At 40.4% G+C, this 19,394-nt stretch overlaps 1 protein-coding gene and 1 long non-coding RNA gene across 3 annotated transcripts; both read left to right on the forward strand.

The window, feature by feature from the left end:
• Window positions 1-1,189: 1,189 nt before the first annotated feature.
• LOC111075040 lies at window positions 1,190-12,774 on the forward strand. Of its 2 annotated transcripts, none has more exons than XR_002607880.2 (4): window positions 1,190-1,440; window positions 1,510-1,717; window positions 4,389-4,668; window positions 11,246-12,774. It is a non-coding gene; the product is annotated as an uncharacterized LOC111075040 (long non-coding RNA). The 2 variants fall into 2 exon arrangements; XR_002607882.2 differs by having other exon boundaries at window positions 1,190-1,376.
• A 3,575-nt stretch (window positions 12,775-16,349) lies between these two features.
• Window positions 16,350-18,021, forward strand: LOC111075037 (histone-lysine N-methyltransferase 2D-like). The gene is made up of 2 exons (XM_022368101.2): window positions 16,350-16,715; window positions 16,793-18,021. The coding sequence occupies exons 1-2, from the start codon at window positions 16,649-16,651 to the stop codon at window positions 17,563-17,565; spliced, it is 840 nt and encodes a 279-aa protein (XP_022223793.2). The 5' UTR covers window positions 16,350-16,648; the 3' UTR covers window positions 17,566-18,021.
• The last annotated feature ends 1,373 nt before the right edge of the window (window positions 18,022-19,394 follow it).

The raw sequence follows: 19,394 nt of genomic DNA on the forward strand, positions 1-19,394 counted from the left end.
GCAAGGGATATCATTGAAAATTCTATGCTTCCTATTGGATATTTCGGAGAAGAAGGAGCTGAATCTCGAAATAAATTTTACAAATCTGATCGTCTGCATCATGCAAGAAAATGCGGTAGGATTGAAAACCTAACAGACGTGTTTCTGCGAGCTATAGATACTTCTGATCGGATTATTTCTTCAGTGAATTTGGATAGACGTATTCAGCGACAGAGGAGAATGTGTCTTCCATTAGAGGTTTTAAATCTATAAGAATGCTCATCAAATCCGGATAGCAGCACGCAGCGTTAAGATGAAAGTCCTTTTAATGAATTAGTCTTAGAACATAAATACAATATTGAATTGGAAAACGAAGAGCAGGTCTTTTTCTAAGAGGTGTGTAAGGAAAATATATTTCTTACAATACATTATTAATTGTCTTTCATTACAGGGCTACAAGATGAATGCGCTTTATATTACTTTCTTACTTAAAACTGATTATATAATACTGTCACAAAAATGGTTGTTTCTTGTTAAAATAGTACTCTAAAAAAATGAGAAAATTTAAATGAGTTAAAAAAAAGGGGCAGTGCCCTCCATTTTTCTATTTCTAATAGATGTTGGTTAATATAACCCGATGCAAAAAAAAGAAGCGAATTATCTTGCTCCGTTCTTGAGTTATTAATTTTGGCCTGATAAAGTGGTCAAATTTCCCATAGTGCATTGGCTGTGGCTGTGCCAGTGGCTGTTGTAGTCTAAGTTGTAGTTGTTGCTGCCGAGTGTTGGCACTTTCGCACGCAGCATCATCTACTGCTGTCTCCCTGTCTCCCCCTCACCCGCTAAAGTTTTCGGGAAAACACATTCATAAAGCAAATATGCCAGCACACCATCGTACCCACCAAGCCCACTTCCCACACGGGCCAAGGGTTTATTAAGCTGCAGGTGAGACATCATAGCAATAAGACATCCCAGGCCTAGCCTTACCTCGTCGCGCAATATACCTCCAACGGGATGGATATACACTCCGCCTCTCCACTGATGCCTGTATGTCGATGGCATCGGACATGTGCTAAACCGAGTACCGAATGCCGAGTGCCGAGCCGAGCTGAGCTTCAAGCTGGAGCCGAAGCTGCCGTGTTGTTCGCGTATAAAAGCCGCTGCCTGCGCCGCTGTCGCCAGCATTCTGCGTTCGGCTGGCGTAGAACGCGCACAACTCTCCTTGCCAAAGCGAAGACCACCACAGAGGCGGCACGGCACTCCTCCTCCTCCTCACCGAAAGACGCGTCGTCGTTTGAAAAAAGCGCGCGCAAAAACAAAACCAACGCGAAGGAAGAAACCAGGCGAAAATACAAAACAAAAAACAAAAAAAAAGCAACGAGAAAAGTCGCGCGCGATTCGTAAGCTGTTTACTTTGCCATTATAAATCCGGCGAGCGCTTTCTTTGTGTTTGTGTTGATTTTGGTAATTCCTGTGTTGCCCCGCACCCCCACTCCCCACACTCTGTCCATTTTTTTGCTCCTTTTTTTCTAGTTGTTCAAACAGTGAATAAAAAGTAGACGGCAAAGAAGACAAATAACAGGAACAAAAACAAGCAAAACAACAATAACAAAAATTTGCAAAATTTGCAAAACGGATGTGTAAGCATTTCCGTCGCAAGTTCTCGCTCTCGTAGGGTATCTTTGGAGCCACAAGAAAAATGGCCTCAGGTGCCGCCAACACATTGCCCTCTCCGAATCACGTAAGTGTGAGGGGGGGGGCGGGGGGAAAGCAGAACTCCAAATTATGTTGCTAAGGGGGTGTCAGGATGTCAGTAAAAAATAATACATTCCCATAATAGAATAATAAAATCAGTTAATTGATGATTTAGTGCAGTTCGTGATATCAATATAAAATTCTGCATTATCAGCAATCCCATTTACCACCATTATCTCATCAAAAATAATTACATATTTTGTATTCCACAGCAGCGACACCTGCGCATCCCCCCCATTCATGTGGAGTCATTCGGTCCGTCGCTTGCGACAGAAAGAATTTGAAAATTTTACACACAACAGAAATTTAGACTAGAACGAAAAACTAACTAAAAATCCCATATGTACATAATATGTAGTACATACATATGTATTTGTAGATAAACAGACTGAGGGAATTCTCTACAATTGCTTTTATCCACAGATGAACTTTCACTTCAAGGATTAGCAATATCAATCAGAAATCACAATGAAACTAAAAAAAAAATATAGATACATTTTCTAGGGATATTTCACCAATCTCTTAGACGCATTTACGTTTATTCAGCATATGAATCCATATTAATTTGATTGAATTACTATAATCAAATATAATATCCGAAAATTGTACTACAAATCTCATTAACCGCAACCCACAGTGTGTTTTACTTGGAAACAAATCAATCAAAATGGAAATTGCATTCTCTATGACAGAGATAAACACACACAATCAGAAGCAAAGAACATAAAAGAAAAAAAACCAAGTTTATCTTTAAAAAGAAATTTAATTTTTAATTAATTTAATTAAATTAATTTAATTTAAAAAGAAATTTAAATTTAATTAAGAAATTTAAGTACTTTCCCAAAGTATTTTGTTCGTGTGGCGAGGCGAAAACTTTTGGCACAAAGCGCTTGAAATTTAATTTTAATTCGTTTTCAATTCGGTCTATCAAGCCCCAAGGGCAGCAGTGGGCAGAGTTAATGCAGCCGAGGATTGCTTAACTCGTGCCCCAAGAAGACGGATTGCGTGTAGGACCTACGTCGAGCCCTAAGCAAATGATTCAACTTTACTTTGATCGGTGGTATTGGTGGTCGCAAATTCATGTGGAAAATTTATTTCAACAAAGAAAGTTTCAACAAAAACTACCCACTTCCAGTGATTCAAATACGCGTATCCCTCTGATGCTCAACAAGCTGTGGCATTCACAAAAAAATGCATGAAATTCGTGTTATTTCTTTGAGCACACTTTGTAGATGAATATCGCGAATATACAAGAAAAACAAAGAATACACAAAGAATATATGTACAGACATATATTGGAAAGAAGGATCTGCGGCTAGTTCCTATAGTCTCTGATCAGTACACACTCCATTAAATTGTATCACTTGTTGTCTCTTAAGATCAGCAAAGCATTTAAATATACCCAACTTCTTAATGATTTCCACAGAAATACTTTAAAATATTCCAAAAATCAATTTACTAAATATTTTATTTTATTTAAGCTGGCAAAAGCATACATACATATGTACATTGTACATACATTGCTATGAAAAAAACTTAGCTGCACTATTGATTATTTTGTAGGTCTCAGCTGAATATTTTATGCTTTTAATTCCCAAGAACTTTTTGCCAAATAAGAGTTCAAACCCTTTAAACAATTCCTTCAAATTAATAATTATCATGAGTTAAGTCATCTGAATAAAACTTGTCCTCTTATGTGGTTTCTTTTATGTATTTTGCGTATATAAATCACTGGAAAGAAATATGAAAAAGAAATTCTTTTGTTATCAAAAAATATACGAAAAATTGTACACTTCTAAAATAATATTTCACGGCATTGTGACTGGTTTCCAGTCAAGATATACCTTTGATATGAACCGAAATGAAATGATGAGTTGATTATGTAATTTGGCCACCGATAAAATTTTGTCCTCGTTGTGTGGGAGAGCAGCAAACTGATTAATGCACTTTATGCCTGACAAATCTACCGTAATGTACCGTAATGTACCGTAATGTACCCCAATTTCCAACTCTTTCTCATGCCCCACCATGGGGCATACTAGAGACGACTTTCTCTCTGTGTCTGTGTCTGTGTCACTGGCGAGAAAGTGAGCGATAGTGAGTTTTTGTGGCCTGTCATTGTCGTCGGCGTTGTCACACGTAGCGGCGGCTCTGATGCTGCTGGCACGTTGAAAACTTTTTCGGCATAAGTTGACGGCTATGCGAGAGCGGTGTGTGTGTGTGTGGTGTGGCAAGTCGTAAGCACGATATGGCGCTGCAAAGTATGCTACACGAAATTCTTAATGCAAACGACGCCGAAAAATTTGCCAGCGGCAGCGGCCAGGCAATGAAACTTTGATGGAACCCCCTGCCCATCCCCATCTCCATTTCCATCTTGCTGCAGTATCCATAACCATGAGCACCCCTCCCTTCACACCCCGGATCTGGAAAATAAATTTGACATGTCAATACACAGGACGTGTAAATATTTATTATGACTTAAAACTGTGTTGTTGCTGCCGCTGCCGCACAAATGTCTCGATTGTCTGATTTAAATGTAAAATTGTACTTGTAATTTGTTTTTTTTTTTTGTTTTGCTGTTGTGCACACTGAACACTGATTTGTTATACAAAAAACTCGGTTTTGTCCATCAAAAAATCTACTCCGCCCATTTGCAGCAATTTCCCGAGCGATAAGCAAAAGGCGATTGAGGAACACAACAAGCGATTACCAATAAGGGAGAGTCGATCAGCTGATTGACAAGTAATCCGTTTAAAATGGCGCTGCAACTGGGTAGCGTTTGCCCAGGACCCACGACAGGAGCATAACCAATATCGTCAAGAGAAGCTACAACAGAACAACAAACTGCAACAAGTACAGTCGCCGCCGATGGTGCCAGTGATGCTGCTGCTCCTGATGCTGACACTTCTCACGCGGCCCCTGACGCCTTCTCGAACCGTAAGTAGAACACAAAAAATATATTGGCAAATTAAGATGAATCAGATAAAAATTTATTTGCACAAGCAAAGCTTTGGAAGCGATCATATATTATCAATTAGTTTGTGTTTATATCACATTGATTTATTCCACTGTGCTGTCATTCCCTTGGGTGGAATAACTGAAACCTATTGAAGCATATCCTCACGCAACCATCTGCAATACGCAAATGCATAGGCGTAACTCCCTGCCGCATCTTCTACTAGTTGTTTGCCCTCTTGTCTGTCTGTCTGTCTGTCTATCTGCCTGTCCGTGTGTGTGTTTGTTTTTTTTTGCTGGGTAATCGAGTATGTGTCTAGTATGTATGCTTGTATGTATGTGAAAGCATGCGTTGGGCATTAAGTTTTCAAGTGGAGCAGTGGAAATGCCATCGCCGAGGATGTAACATGTTTGTTTCTTTCCTTGCTACAAGCATTCAAATTCGCAGGCGCACACACACACACTCACATTTACCGGCAACGGCATCGTCACCCACATCCCCATTGAAGGGGGTAAGGTTGAGACCTCGACCAAGACGGAGTCTGAGTCTAGGGTCTGAGGTCTCTCGATGGCATCCCCATAAAGTTCATGGCTTGGTGGCTTGTCCTGAGCACGGACGACGCCTTGGCAGCCAACAGAACTGAACAGAACACAACCGAACCGAACAGAACGGAACGAGGGAGAACAACAAAAGCGTGCATTAAAAATCAATAGAAGTTACAAATGTATCCTTCCATTGGGCAAAAAGGGCAAAACATTTGTGGCGCCATTTGTGTGTTGACAGGCTGACTGACTGACTGGCTGGCTGGCTGGCTGCTGCCTCGTTGGTTGGATGCTTGTTTCCTTCGTGCTCGTCTGCCGCCGGAATGTGCAGCAGGGCGTTGAGTCAGGGACTCCTGCGCAGGTGTGGGTCTAGCATCTGAATGCCATCGCAATAAGCACATTGAATTTAAGTCGATGGAGGTGATCGCTTAATAGCTTAATATCTTTCAGGCGTTAATATGCAGATACAAAAGGTCTGGGTCGGATTTTAAGCTGCATTTGCTGTCATTTGTTATGCATTTGTTTTCAGAACTACACAGTTCTATTCGACCAGATATAAGCTAATTAAGGTTTGTGAAAAATAGAAGCACTACCTTTGCAAAAAACAAAAAAAATAAAATAACAGATTTTAAAAATTCTAAAAAAAAAAGATGACACCATAAAAAAAATAAAATAAAATAAAAATAAAGTACTAAAAAAATTTTTAAATCCCAAAATCTATCAGAAAAAGTCATTTTGGTTCACAGCCTAAATCAAAAGTTCAATTTTGCCGAGTAGTGTATTTAGACTAGCGATATATGCAGCTCAGTCATTAATGGCATATCATATCATGCAAAGATAGCTAAGAAATATAACTAATTACGGGAAAGGTATGTTAGTATTAGTGATTTAAGAAGAGGAAGGGAATTAGTAGTGGATATTATGTGGTAGAGGGAATTGTGGTCCGAGCAAAGGACCCTAAATGGTTCGTGCAAGGAATAATTCGATCTACAAAGCGAAAGGAACAAAGGAATTAAGTTTCTAGTAGATCGAATAGGAATCGTAAAGTTTATGCGGCTCAACAAGTCAGGGCTATCTACGTCACCCTTGATCAGGTTGTGCATAAAAATCACACCAAGCATTTTTCTACGACTAACTAAGGTTGGAAGGTTTATTAAAAGCAATCTACGAGGATAAGATGGCAGTCTCACACCTGCATCCCAGTTAAGGCCACGCTGAGCAAAAAGTAAAAAGTTTTTCTGGACTGATTCTATACGGTCCTGGTGTACTGGGGGCACCATACACAAGAGCCATACTCTAAAATCGGACGAACAAGCGAGATGTAGGGAGTCTTCGTTATATAGGGGTCGTCCACCTTTGACCACCTATTTATAAACCCAAGCACACCCATGGCCTTATTTACCATGGTAGAAATGTGTTCAGAAAACTTTAACTTTGGGTCTAATTTAACACCAAGATCATCAACCAAGGTAATTCTCTCAAGAGAACCACCGCAGAGGCTATAGGAGCCAAAAGGGGGCTGGAGCGATGAAATGTCATTACTTTGCATTTCGAGGCATTTAGGTGGACACATACACCATGACTGAAAGTTATTGAGATCGGATTGCAAGTGAGAGTGAAATGAAATGTCCTTATACTGGACACAAAGTTTAATATCATCCGCATACATGAGTACTCGAGAGTTTGTTAATACTGAAGGCAGATCATTAATCAAGAGTGTGAATAGTAGGGGGCCTAGATGGCTGCCTGTGGTATTCAGAAGTAACCTTAACAGGTGAAGAAGAGTTTTTGAAGAGGACTCTTTGAGACCTAGAACGAAGGTAGCTAGAAATCCATCTCAAAAGATTAGGCGGAAACCCTAAAAGGTGAAGTTTTTGTGCTAAAAGGGAATGGTTTACAGAATCGAATGCTTTACTGAAATCAGTGTAAATGACAACCGTCTGCAAGTTACCTTGAAAGCCTTTAATGATATAAGAGGTAAACTCTAATAAATTTGTTGTTGTTGATCGTCGCCTTATAAATCCGTGCTGGGACGGAGATATAAGTGATTTGCAGAGATGTTGCAAATGCGGAGTTAAAATTTTTTCAAGCATTTTAGGAATAGCGGATAACTTAGATATACCTCTATAATTATTTGCATCAGACTTGCTACCTTTCTTATGGAGCGGAATAATAAAAGATTCCTTCCAGATGGGGGGGAAGCATGAAGAGTTAATGGATAGGGTGAATAGTTTAAGCAGGGGTCCACACAGAGCGTCGGCCCAGTACATGAGTACACAGCCGGGTACTCCGTCGGGACCTGGTGAAAACACCGGCTTAACTAGTCGAAGATCATGAAGCAGTGAGCTTTCATTTAACAAGGGGCTGAAGATGCTATTCGACCTTGGTAAACTGTATGGATACGGCTGACCAGAGTAGCTTTCATGAGAATAGGTTGTTTGGAAAAATTTGGCAAAAATATCGGCAATTGCCTGATCTTTGTTTGCTGACATATTGAGAAAAGATAACGCGGATGGATGTGCGGACGTTCTACGCTTACTATTTACGAAGCTGTAAAACTGTTTAGGGTCCTGTGAAAATCGTATCCTGCATCAGAGATGGGTAGTTCTTATAGCATTGAGCGTTAAGAAAGAAATGACCGAGCTATTACATAGTGAGAAAGAGAAGAGGGAGAACCAACTTCTCGAAATTTTTTATAAAGTCTTGATTTTATTTTTTTAGACTGGATAACTCTTTGGTAAGCCAAGGAGGCTTTCCAGATCTAACCGGACAAGAACGGGGGACACAAGAATAAAAAAATGTGTCATGTACATTGTAAAAAATGTTTGTGCCTTTCATAACGTCAGTGCACAAGTACAGAGCGGACCAATCAAAATCCCTAATAAGGTTATTAAGCTTCGTAAGCTCGGCTTTACGAAAGCAGCGGACACGTTCAGATAGCCTACCCATTCGATCCAATACAGCAGGGCCAATATCGACTGACACTTCGAATGTAGGATGGTAGGAAAACTCAGGTATACTGAGCGGAAGGGCTCGGGTTAACAATGCTATGGTCGGATCCGAGACAAAGCACAGATCAAGCAATCGACCCAAGGAATTTTTCACATGGTTGACTTAAACAGGGATAGGTCTAGCAAGCCGTCGATAAAGTCATGTCGTGACATGGGCACTAGGTTATTAGACTCGTTTACCGAAGACCAAACAGTACCTGGCAAATTGAAATCACCAAGAACTATCATATGGTCTTTATCTGATAGCGAGGAAGAAACAGTTTTTAAAGCGGACAGGTGATGCTCGTATATTAAGATATCCGAGGAAGGTGGAATATACGAGCAAGTAATGAAAATGGAAAAGCCTGGGAGAATCATTTTTACGCACAGGAATTCCAGGTCTTGTTGAACCTGGACCATGAAATGTTTCGACGTGAAGTTTGAGTCCACTGCAATAAGGACTCCACGTCGAGACGAACGGTCATTTCTAAAAATTGTGTACCGACCTGCCAAAACTTCGGAACTAAGGATGTCCGGCTTTAACGCACGTGTGAACACAATAACGTGGGATGAGAATGCGAGACTCTCAAGGAAAAGAGTGCTGAGCTTACTACGAAGCCTCTAGCATTTGGGAGTGTAACTACAAGAGAGGAAGTTAGTTTTTTGGATGGGTGGAAGTAGAGGTGGAAGATGAGGATGGAGACGGAGCACTGGTCTGAATGCTAGGAAGAGTCTTGTCTTCTGTCTTGTTTTTAGTTTTATATATAATTTCTTTGCCCTATTGTTTTTATTGTATGAATGTGCACAGCTGAAGTCTCGCTATTGCTTGCTGTCTCGTCTCCGCTTTCCCACTCTCCCACTAACTGCTGCTGCTGTGCTGTTGTTGCTCTGCTGCTGATGTACTGCTGTTGCTCTGCTGCTGCTGTTTCTTTTGTTTGTTGTTGTTGTTGTTGGGTGCTTGACTCTAGCTCTTGTTGCTGCTGTTGTTTTTTTTGTTTTGCTTTTTCTGCTCTTGTGCTTTTTTTTAGTGTTAATTTAGTTGTTGCTATTGTTTGTGGACATTTTTTCTTGTTGTGTGCAAAGTACTCTCGTTCCTGCTCTTTCGCATTGGCTGCTGCTGCTGTTATAGCTAGAACTGTTGTTTGAAGAGCTTGGCACTAAGCTGACTCTCCCACCAATTGGGGGGGACTTTGTCGGTAAAGAGGACGAGGGTTAACGGTAACGGTGACAAATGGTGACAAACACGGCGACGACTGAGATTTCTCGCAACAATGGAAATAAAAACATCTGAAAACGCTGCAATTGAAGTGTCGACTGGTAGCTACCCGATACTCACACTCAGATGTGTGTTTTTGCTAACAATACGATGACAACGAACTAATTGTAACTATCCAAGTGGATGTGACAGCAGATATGAGTGCTTTGGCTTGCCAAAAGTAGAAATATGCCCCATAAAAACAGCATAGATTAGCTGCGCTGGTGCTAGTCTGGAGTGTGTATACACCCCCTTTTGTTCTCGGGTAGTACAGGGCATCAGGACAGAGCATATAATGGAGTCTGCTAAATGTCTGGCAGCCCATCAGTTTTCGTTAGCGGCAATCTCACTGAAGACTGCATTTTGCTTATCATTTATTTTAATCGATACACATAGCTTTTGGGGGGAATTTCATATACATTTGCCCTAAAAATTATGCTATGGATATGGCAGTATATGCATGGATATGTAAATATGTACATATGTACAGATATGTGAATTCGAATCCCCTATTTGTGTACGCTCGAAGATCCTGCTTTCTTCTGTTTGTCAGGAATTTACATACATATGTATAAGTTCTTTGTACATATGTATGTATGTAAAAATTGATGTTATATTTGATTTTTTAATATTTAATATTATTTGCAATATTCCACATTAATGCAATGCACTATGGGAAATTTTACCACTTTTTCTGGCTAAAACCCATTTTTCAAAACTAGTTAAAATAATATATTTGTAGACCTCATATATCCGAATAACATTGATCTTTAATGCTACGCAAAAAAAAGTGAACAGTGCGCTCCACTGTTAAATTAACAGCTTTTAAGGTCAGCTGTTTGCTATCGCTAGGCGAATGTTGGTGCAAAAAGTTATTTTTATACCCGTACTCAAAAAATAGTTAAGGGGTATATTAGATTTGTGGTAAAAGTGGATGTGTGTAACGCAGAGAAAGGAAACGTTTCCGACCCCATAAAGTATATATATTCTTGATCAGCATCAATAGCCGAGTCGATATAGCCATGTCTGTCTGTCCGTCTGTCTGTCTGTCTGTCTGTCCGTCTTGTTGAGCGCCTAGATCTCAGAGACTATAAGAGCTAGGGCAACCAAATTTGGTTTCCAGACTCATGTGATATCACACTGCTACAAGTGTATTGCAAAATTTCGCTCCGCCCCCACAAAGGACGAAAATTACCATATCTACCAGACTGCCGAATCTGAATCAGATCGGATCATAATTATAGCCAGAATGAAGAAATTAATTTTCAGTTGCTTCCTCCGTCTCACCCTTCATGAAACTTGTTACTGATTCTCTTTTTCGCTCGCACACTCTGACGCGCTTAGTGCGCGAGCAACCCCTAGCGAAGGAGATGTAGAATATAAATGGTACATGTACAATCTACATGTTAGATGTAAAATATACATGGTAGATGTGGATAACAGATGTAGCAAAAACATGTAAAATTTTTTTTTAATTCTTAAATTCTAAAAAATCATATGCTCAAAAATGTATATACTGACTGAGTACGGGTATAAGTAGAGTCGCGTCCCCAGAAGCGACTCACACGTTCCTTCTCGTTTCATCTTGTATAAAGGGCTAAAAAGTTATAAATTCATCAATTTGTGATGGGGTTCTCCAGATGAAGAAGAAGTGGCAAGCACGCGTTTATATAAAAATTTTTTTATTTAATAGCGTGTTAGTTGGGTTTCTCATTTAAAAATAAATGTTCTTAATTCTTTTTCACTCCTCGCTGTTCCTCTAATTCCACAGAATGCCGGCCCCGATCCCGGTATCGATCGCTGGTCCGCGATGGGCTATCGATAGTTCACATTATGTTACTCGATAGCTATGGGGTGCTCTCGTGCTATAAGGCTATTCTTCAATTGTGTTAATACAAATGAAACTTTTGTTTGTTTCAGACAGGTATGTAATATATGTTTATGAGTTTGAACTGTAAAAATTTCACTCATAATTATGTTTAATGACTCATTTTTAACAAGTATAAATTTATGACCAAAATGTGTCTTTGAAGAGGCGAACAAAAAAAGTGACCACTCGTGGAGCCATATGACGTTATGCATCTTGTAGAGAATTGAATTTTTGTTCAAATGTATATCATGGTTATCTGCGCGTGTTTAATTCTTAATTCTTAGACAAAAACATTAGGACTGCAGCAACGTATAAAACGGTAAAATGTGTACGGTGAGGTTTGTAGCTGTTCCGCCGAAAATTAGGCACTGCCAGTCAAACGCTGCTGATAATTCTCTTTGTTAGCTGATGGAGGGTGGCAAGCAAGAGAAGAGAATGCACGGAGACTGCTTAGACAGGTCAACGGGAGCTGAGAGAATGAGAGCGGGGGTTCGAAGGCGAATTTCGAAGAAAGAGAAGGTATTAAATAGAGGGCATCAGGACGCCATTATGTCATTTCCCATCGAGATCTGCATAGATAGCGTATTATAGTGGGAAAAAAAAAATTTGTCCAAGTTGAAAATCTTTCTCAAGTGCCAGTGAAATATACGTACATATAATACCCATATACTACTTGGAGGCCATATACCGCACCATCGGACAACAGGTCAACTTTCTACGGAGCAGCCGTTCGGGTAAGCAGGGCGAGAGCTAGCAGCAGCTAGGCAAGCTACAGAAAAATTATACATATGTATGTATGTAGGCATGTGCTTGGAGGAGGCTCGTCAGCCACATCGAGCCAGCTGGAGCAGCGAATTCGCCGGAGCTTTGGCCCTCGCTTGGGACCGAATTGCGATCAGCAGAAGAAGGGAGTAAATAGTACCCGGCAGACGGCAGCCGCTTCAACGCGAACCGCGGCATCGCTTTCGTGTGGGACGGGGAGAAGGAGACGTGGTTACAGTCTAGCAAATGTCAAAATTGCCTGAACATTTTGTAGGGCTGTGGTCATCTCACATACCTTCCGGATTTTTTCTTTCTTAAGCCAGTTTCGTTCTATCTCCCGTTTTATTCACCTATTCTTTCTATCTCTATATCTCTCTGCTTCTCTCTGCCTTCGCTGCTGAGGCCGAGCCCTCAGGCACCGGTAATCCGAAAGTACCGGTGATCAGAAGAGAGAAGAGCAAATCATGCGAACTGTGTGTGTTTCTTTGTTTTTTTTGTTTGTTTTTGATTTACAGTGACTAAATCGGAAGCGCTTCATCGAGGAGGTCTGTTGTAAGTAATTTTTGTAGTATTTAATTTTATTGGCGTCCACAATTTATGCATTTGTTGGCCAAGGCTCAAAAGAGAGCCACCAAAGGGCATGACATCTCTTTCGCATGCACACACCCGAAAATTAAAGGGTATTCAAATATAGTATACATATGCACATAAGCATTTTTATTCTGTTTCTTTTACCCGCATACCGTCCCTCTCTTTCTGATGCCAATGGCTCATGCCCATTTGAGTTTCTGTTTTATTTTCTACCTTTAATTTCTTTACCTTTAATATATTTTTCTCTAGTTATTTAAGTCTGAATATTTGTATTTATTGGTAATTAATTTATATTTAGTAACCTGGGGGAAAACATTACGGGATTATTTGAAAGGGTAGAGAGTGAAATGTTAGAGTTTTAGTATTAAATAAATTATTATTAGTGAGTAATACAATATAGATTGATCTCCAGCGGAATGCCCCTGTAGGCCCCTCAAACATAAAGGGGTCTTGTAAAGATTCGGTGAAATGGCACATACAAGACCAAGGTAGGGTGGAGGAAGTGTTCCTCAAATACATCAGAGGAATGTTGTCCGTTTTCCCAAGTGTAGTTATTGTCTTTCGTTTTAGGTGTTGTGCTTTCCGTCCGGTTATTAATGGCTTAGTTATTGTGCACGCTTTACAATTTTAAATTAATAATAGGGTAGGCCTTAGCTTTGGACAGAAGAACACCACACTCGTAGCCGACGAGCCAGCAGCCGGAAAAAAATGAATTAGCGTGCCGTCCAATAGTTAAGAGTGTCATCTTGCCTACACAGTGGGTTAACCATTACAAATGTGATTTTTGGAGGGTTGGTCAACCAATTTTACCTGAGTCATTTCTCCTTCGATTTTTATGAACAATACTTTGATCGACGCCTAATTGATGCATCTACACACAAAAAATATAAGAACATAGGGTACGATTTGTTTTCGTCTTTTCTTGAGATTTGAAAGTCAAAATTTTGAAAAAAGTACTGAGAAAAACCGATCAATTTTGCATTTGAAAGCTTAATATTTCCCAGACGGTAAGCTGAAGCTACAAGGTGCTCAGGTCTGCTTTATAGATGCATTTATCAGCTTTTCAGAATGTCAAACTTCATTGAAACCAAATGTAAGAAACTTAGGTAATGTGCAAAATAAAAGAGCTACCTCTGAAAAAAGCATTACAAAACATACCAAAAAAAGTTCGACTTTGTCGAGAAGTGATATTGACCGATATCGTTGGTTGTCAATCACTGCGACAGTTCACAAAATCCTTGTGCATTCAAGCGAAATAAAAGAAAACAAGATTCTTCCTGTGGGATATTTTGCAGAAGAGGGTGCCAAGTGTCGAAATAGAATTTATAAAATTTGATATTTACAATGAGGCCGAAAAGAAAATTTCACGGACGTGAAATACTATTATCTCATCTGTTAACTTTGAAAGCAGCATACAAATGCAGAAAATAACCCCTTCGAACTGAGGTGTTCGGTCTTTTATCAAGCGAGTTCAATTGTTCAGGCAGAGATCCACCGGAACAGAGTAGTTTCGATGAGCTGGCTAAAGATCAACTCGAATTCTCGTGGATGATGGAGCTCGAAAACGAACTCTATGAGGATTAACAAAAGGTGTGATAGGAAACCTATTATTTACAATAAAATTGTATTTCTTTTCTTTTATATTTATTTTTATATATTCTTTTATATTTCAGGTCTCCTGATAAAAATGTTTGTGAAAAAGCTACAAAAAATAATAATTTGTACTTTTTTAAAATTGTTTTAAAGGCGTGCCACGCTCTCTTGAATAAAATAAAATGTTCTCAACATGTTTGTTTTTTTGCCTTTAAAGCAAAAAAAAAATGTTATTTCTTTATAAAAAAAGGAGTTGCCACGCCCATTTTTTCAAAAAAACTTCATTTTGCTATTATAAACTCATATCAAAAAACTAAACCAAACGAGAAGGAACGTGTGAGTCGTTTCTGGGGACACGACTCTACTTATACCCGTACTCAGTCAGTATATACATTATTGAGCTTATGATTTTTTAGAATTTTAGGAAAAAAAAAAAATTTTCATTTTACATTTTTTTGCTACATCTGCTATCTACATCTACATATACAATGTCTATTCTACATCTAACATGTAGATTGTACATGTTCCATTCATATTCTACATCTCCTTCGCTAGGGGTTGCTCGCGCACTGAACGCGGCAGAGTGTGCGAGCGAGAAGGAAAATGAGTTGCGTTGTCTGGAACGGGAGGGGGAGGGGAAGCAACTGAAAATTAATTTCTTCATTCTGGCTATAATTATTTTCGTCCTTTGTGTGGGCGGAAGGGGGCGGGGCGAAATTTTGAAATACACTTGTAGCAGTGGGATATCACATGAGTCTGGAAACCAAATTTGGTTGCCCTAGCTCTTATAGTCTCTGAGATCTAGGCGCTCAACAAGACAGACAGACGGACAGACGGACAGACAGACATGGCTATATCGACTCGGCTATTGATGCTGATCAAGAATATATATACTTTATGGGGTCGGAAACGTTTCCTTCTCTGCGTTACACACATCCACTTTTACCACAAATCTAATATACCCCTTAACTATTTTTTGAGTACGGGTATAAAAATATTGTTTCGTTTGGAATTAATTATTGTCACAAAAAGTGGTCAAATTTCCCATAGGGCATTGTCAAAGACTCTTTCTCAGTTTGGGCCACTTCCTGTTGGCGCGCAACTTCCGGTCCGAAAGGGCCTGCCACGCTCCATGGATAGGATTTTTTTGACGTGATTTAAACTATGCATGAGCCAGGACTTGGCCAAAAGAGAATAGACGAGCGTTGGGGGAAACGAATATCTAACGGCACTCACCACCATTCAATGGAGAGCATTTCGGACGTGATTTTGCAGTTAGTGAATGGTTTTAAATAAGTTTTAAATATATGTATTCCCTAAGGGAAACAGGTATTTACATTTGTTGGCTTGAATTAATAACTAACGATTTATTTGACATTTCTATGTTTCATTTTATTCGCTGTGGTAACAAATGTCTTGAGCTTTGTTAAAATACTTTTGGGGTGCTCTAGCTCGGCAGCTGTTCATGGCCTGGGCCATGTAGATGTTTGGCCATTTCAATTTGGCTAAGCAATACCTCAAACTGCTCTCCCTCCCCCACAAGATCGATCGCCTCATAGCTGGCTTTATAAATAATATTTTAATACATTCAAATTTAGCTAGCCTAGCAATTTATTTAGAGTATATTTTTCTTATCGCGTTGTATGGCATTGGACTCGTCGATGCTCCAGCATCAGGATGCGTGCAGAATATGCAAATATCATCAAAACGCAATAGGGGCATGATTATATTTCATTTTGAGATCATACGTACGAACACCCCAAATGCACTAGCGCGTATGAAAAAATTCCCTTACGCATTCAAGTAAATGATTCAACAGTATGTGTCAAATGAACATTCTACATTAGATATTATCCCGCAATAGGCTTTTCTCCAACTTTACTCCCAGATAAAATTTAAAAGTATTTCGGGGATAACTACGTCAGGCTAGTGGAACAAATCACAAGCTGGTATTTTCCTTAAACACAAACGGTTACACTGAGCAACTTTTAAACTTTTAAAGCAATTTTCCGGCGAAATGCAGCGTTCCAAGCACGAGGACAAAGATGAGAGCGCTAGTGCCCCAATCAACTTGAATTCAAGAACTGGCAGCAACAGCAACGATGCTGCTGCAACTGTAGTCACCGCCTCAGCGGCTGCTGCCGTTCACAACTCCACGCCAGCGAATGCCACTGTGCAGCGTTGCACTTGCCGGCTCCAGCCCGAGCCCCAGCTGCAGTGCCAGCGCCAGTTACACCGCCTGTGGCGGAGGCTGTGCCCAAGCCAGAAGTAGGCGCCACTAGTGATGCCCAAGATGTGGAATTCGGTCAGCCAGGCCAGCCGCCTCGTCGGTTCGATGTGTGCCAAAAGTGCAGCAAAATGGAAGTGAAGCGTGGCTCTGGTCACAAGAGTAATTTTCTCGCATGCAAGAGTTGCCAGCAAAAATGTAAGTGCCCCCGCCATCCAACTCAATGCTCGCCTGCACACTTTCCCACATCTATGTATTTTTTTATGCATTTCCAGGGCATTTTAACTGCCTTCCGCTCAAATTGGATGTCCTGGCCGTTGCACGCAAGAAGTACAAGTGCCCGGCTTGCCGCTACTGCCGCGTTTGCGGTACTAAGGGCAAAGATCTGGCCATCTGCTCTGAGTGCGTATATTCCTACCACCGCGATTGCCATGATCCGCCGTTGGCCGCCTCTAGTCTTGGCGAGAGCCAGTGGAAATGCCACGGCTGCGATTTCGGCACCAACAACCATAACAACTATTCGGCCAGTGAAGTTTCTGGACGCAAATCACACACGGGACGCAAGAGGCGCGCCCAGCCGGATCCCGCTGGCCAGGAGCTGTCGCCACCAGCCAAGCAGGCAAAACTTCAGCAAGAATCGAAGGAGCAGTCAACAAAAGCAGACGCAGACTCAGTCTCAGTCGCGGCCACAGCCCTAGAACCAGCCACCAAGAATGGTGAACCAAAGGAAGAGGAAAAACTCAAAAAAGAGAAAATCGTGGGCAAGGGCGACAGTGAGAGTGAGGGCGAGAAAAATCGTATGTCTACGGATGAACTTAATGTGTCAATGGAGCCTCCAGAAATAAATCTGGATGAACCTGTACAAGAACAATTGGATGAAAATGGGCCAGAAAATCAGGCCGAAGGAGCTCTTCCCGAGGGAGAGTCAGAAATGCCGCTGGAGAACATGGACCAGCAGCCATTGGAAGCGGCGGTGCCCATTATTGTCATTGTTCAGATGCCACCGGAACCATCAACGGATGCATTTGTTTTTGTTTTTTTCGGATGAACACGAAAAGTCTCCAAATTTTTAGTTACATAAATGTTCGCGTTTATTAGGTTTTATTCTCAACTCAAAGACAATAATTTTTGTGTACGAAAATGTTTTCGATACAGAAATGATGATACTGTCTTTCTCTAGTCAGAAGTAGAACAATTTCCTACATCGTTTCTGGAATATTCCCTGAAGGAAATATAATTTAAATGTACATTTAGCGTAGCCTCTGCAGGATTTCTGAAAATGTATAAAACTACACAAGCTAAATATAAATTTTGGAAAAGGATAGATATTTCCCTCTAGAGGAATTCTGAATATGTATACCACGAATCGTGAAGAAAATTTAAGTTAAATATAAATTAAATGCAAAGAAAGAAGAAGTTAAGAAGTTAATTTTGTCTTTAAGAACTCCAAAAATGTATAAAACAAAGTCTTAAGGCTTTTCCGATTTAATAAACGTTAAGATATTTACCTGTCCAGAAACTCAAAAAAGGTATAAATCGAATCCCAAAAGGAATGAATTGTATTCTCACAACGAATCCTGAATTAAATTTTATTTAAATCTAAATTTAATTAAAGGAAAGAAATGTACCCTCTCCAGGAATTCTGAAGTAATTGAATAAAGTCATAAGCTGCCTCTAATACAGGCAAAGTGAAGAGCGAGCCGATCGGTGCGTGGTGGGGCCTGTGCATGGCCCAACAGTCGGTTGCATGGAGGAGGGGCGTTTGATTTGTGGCTAGATGCGGTGGGGCGCGTCGTGCGGTTGTCGTATCGTATCCTGTCTGAGTATGTCCTATAATGTGTGTGTGTGTGTAATCAATTATGCTTTTTATGTCAAACGCCATGAGCGAATGATCCAGCGAAAGCAGGAGTGACAAAGAGAGAGAGAGAGAGATATAGAGAGAGAGACAAGGAGGCGTGGTAATATGGCAAAGCGTGTCTATGAAGCGGCACAAACATTAGCATCAACAACAGGCTGCCCCTCCCCTCAGTTCACGCCATCATTCAATTTAAGGTTAATTTCATTTGACAATTTTCGAACGAAATGAAATCACAAGAAATTAATAAACACAAATTTAGAATCAGAATCAGAATCCGAGTCCAAATCAGTATCCGCGCATCAGTGAATATTTTGTCACCATAGGACTACAATATTTGCTTGTTCAATTTCATTTAATTTAATTTAAAATTAATTTTATTGGCTCATTTGCATATCCGACAGTCTCTGTCTCCGTCTCCGTTTCCGTCTCTCCTCTCCGTCTCTTTGTTTCTGTGTTTCTATCAGCATTATTTGGCCTTGGCTTTAGGGGGCCATCATCAGCATCCTCAGAGTAATTGCCATTGCCATCTTAGCCGTCTTCTATATCATCATCATTGTCATCATCTTTTGTAGTCCGCCTTGGCTCTTTATCCTCGGTTCCTAATTCCTCAACGCCGCGCTTAACGTCCATTCATCTTCATCTTCTTCATGGCTTCTAAGCTTCGCCCCTTTGTTGGGCTCTTTTTCTCTCATTGGCACTCGCCCTGTGTCTCTTTTCCTTGCACTCTTTCCATCTTGTTCGCCTCAGTATGTGTTTTAGGCAAAAGTGTCGAACCTATCAACTTTTCAATGCTTAAAATTTCAGCAAATATTTTGTCTACTTTGAGAAGATTGCATTGGTTAAGGGGTGCTCCCATATCCCCTCCCAGAGAGGGTTTGAAAAAAGAGGATAAGTGGGCTTTGGGTGGAAAATCTCACATGGCTAGGCTCTGCCAGCGCCGCCTGCCAGTGCATAGTTTACACATACACACACATTAGTATACAACGGTTTCGTTTCCCCACTTCGTTTTGTCATGTGCC

Source organism: Drosophila obscura, unplaced genomic scaffold (genome assembly GCF_018151105.1).
Source record: "Drosophila obscura isolate BZ-5 IFL unplaced genomic scaffold, ASM1815110v1 contig_18, whole genome shotgun sequence".
NCBI classification, from domain to species: Eukaryota; Metazoa; Arthropoda; class Insecta; order Diptera; family Drosophilidae; genus Drosophila; species Drosophila obscura.

Excerpts from the sequence above, each read along its gene's own strand:
- LOC111075037 (XM_022368101.2), top strand. The coding sequence starts at position 16,649 with ATGGAAGTGAAGCGTGGCTCTGGTCACAAGAGTAATTTTCTCGCATGC. Across the intron at positions 16,716-16,792 it reads CAAGAGTTGCCAGCAAAAAT|GGCATTTTAACTGCCTTCCG; the intron begins GTAAGTGCCCCC and ends ATGCATTTCCAG.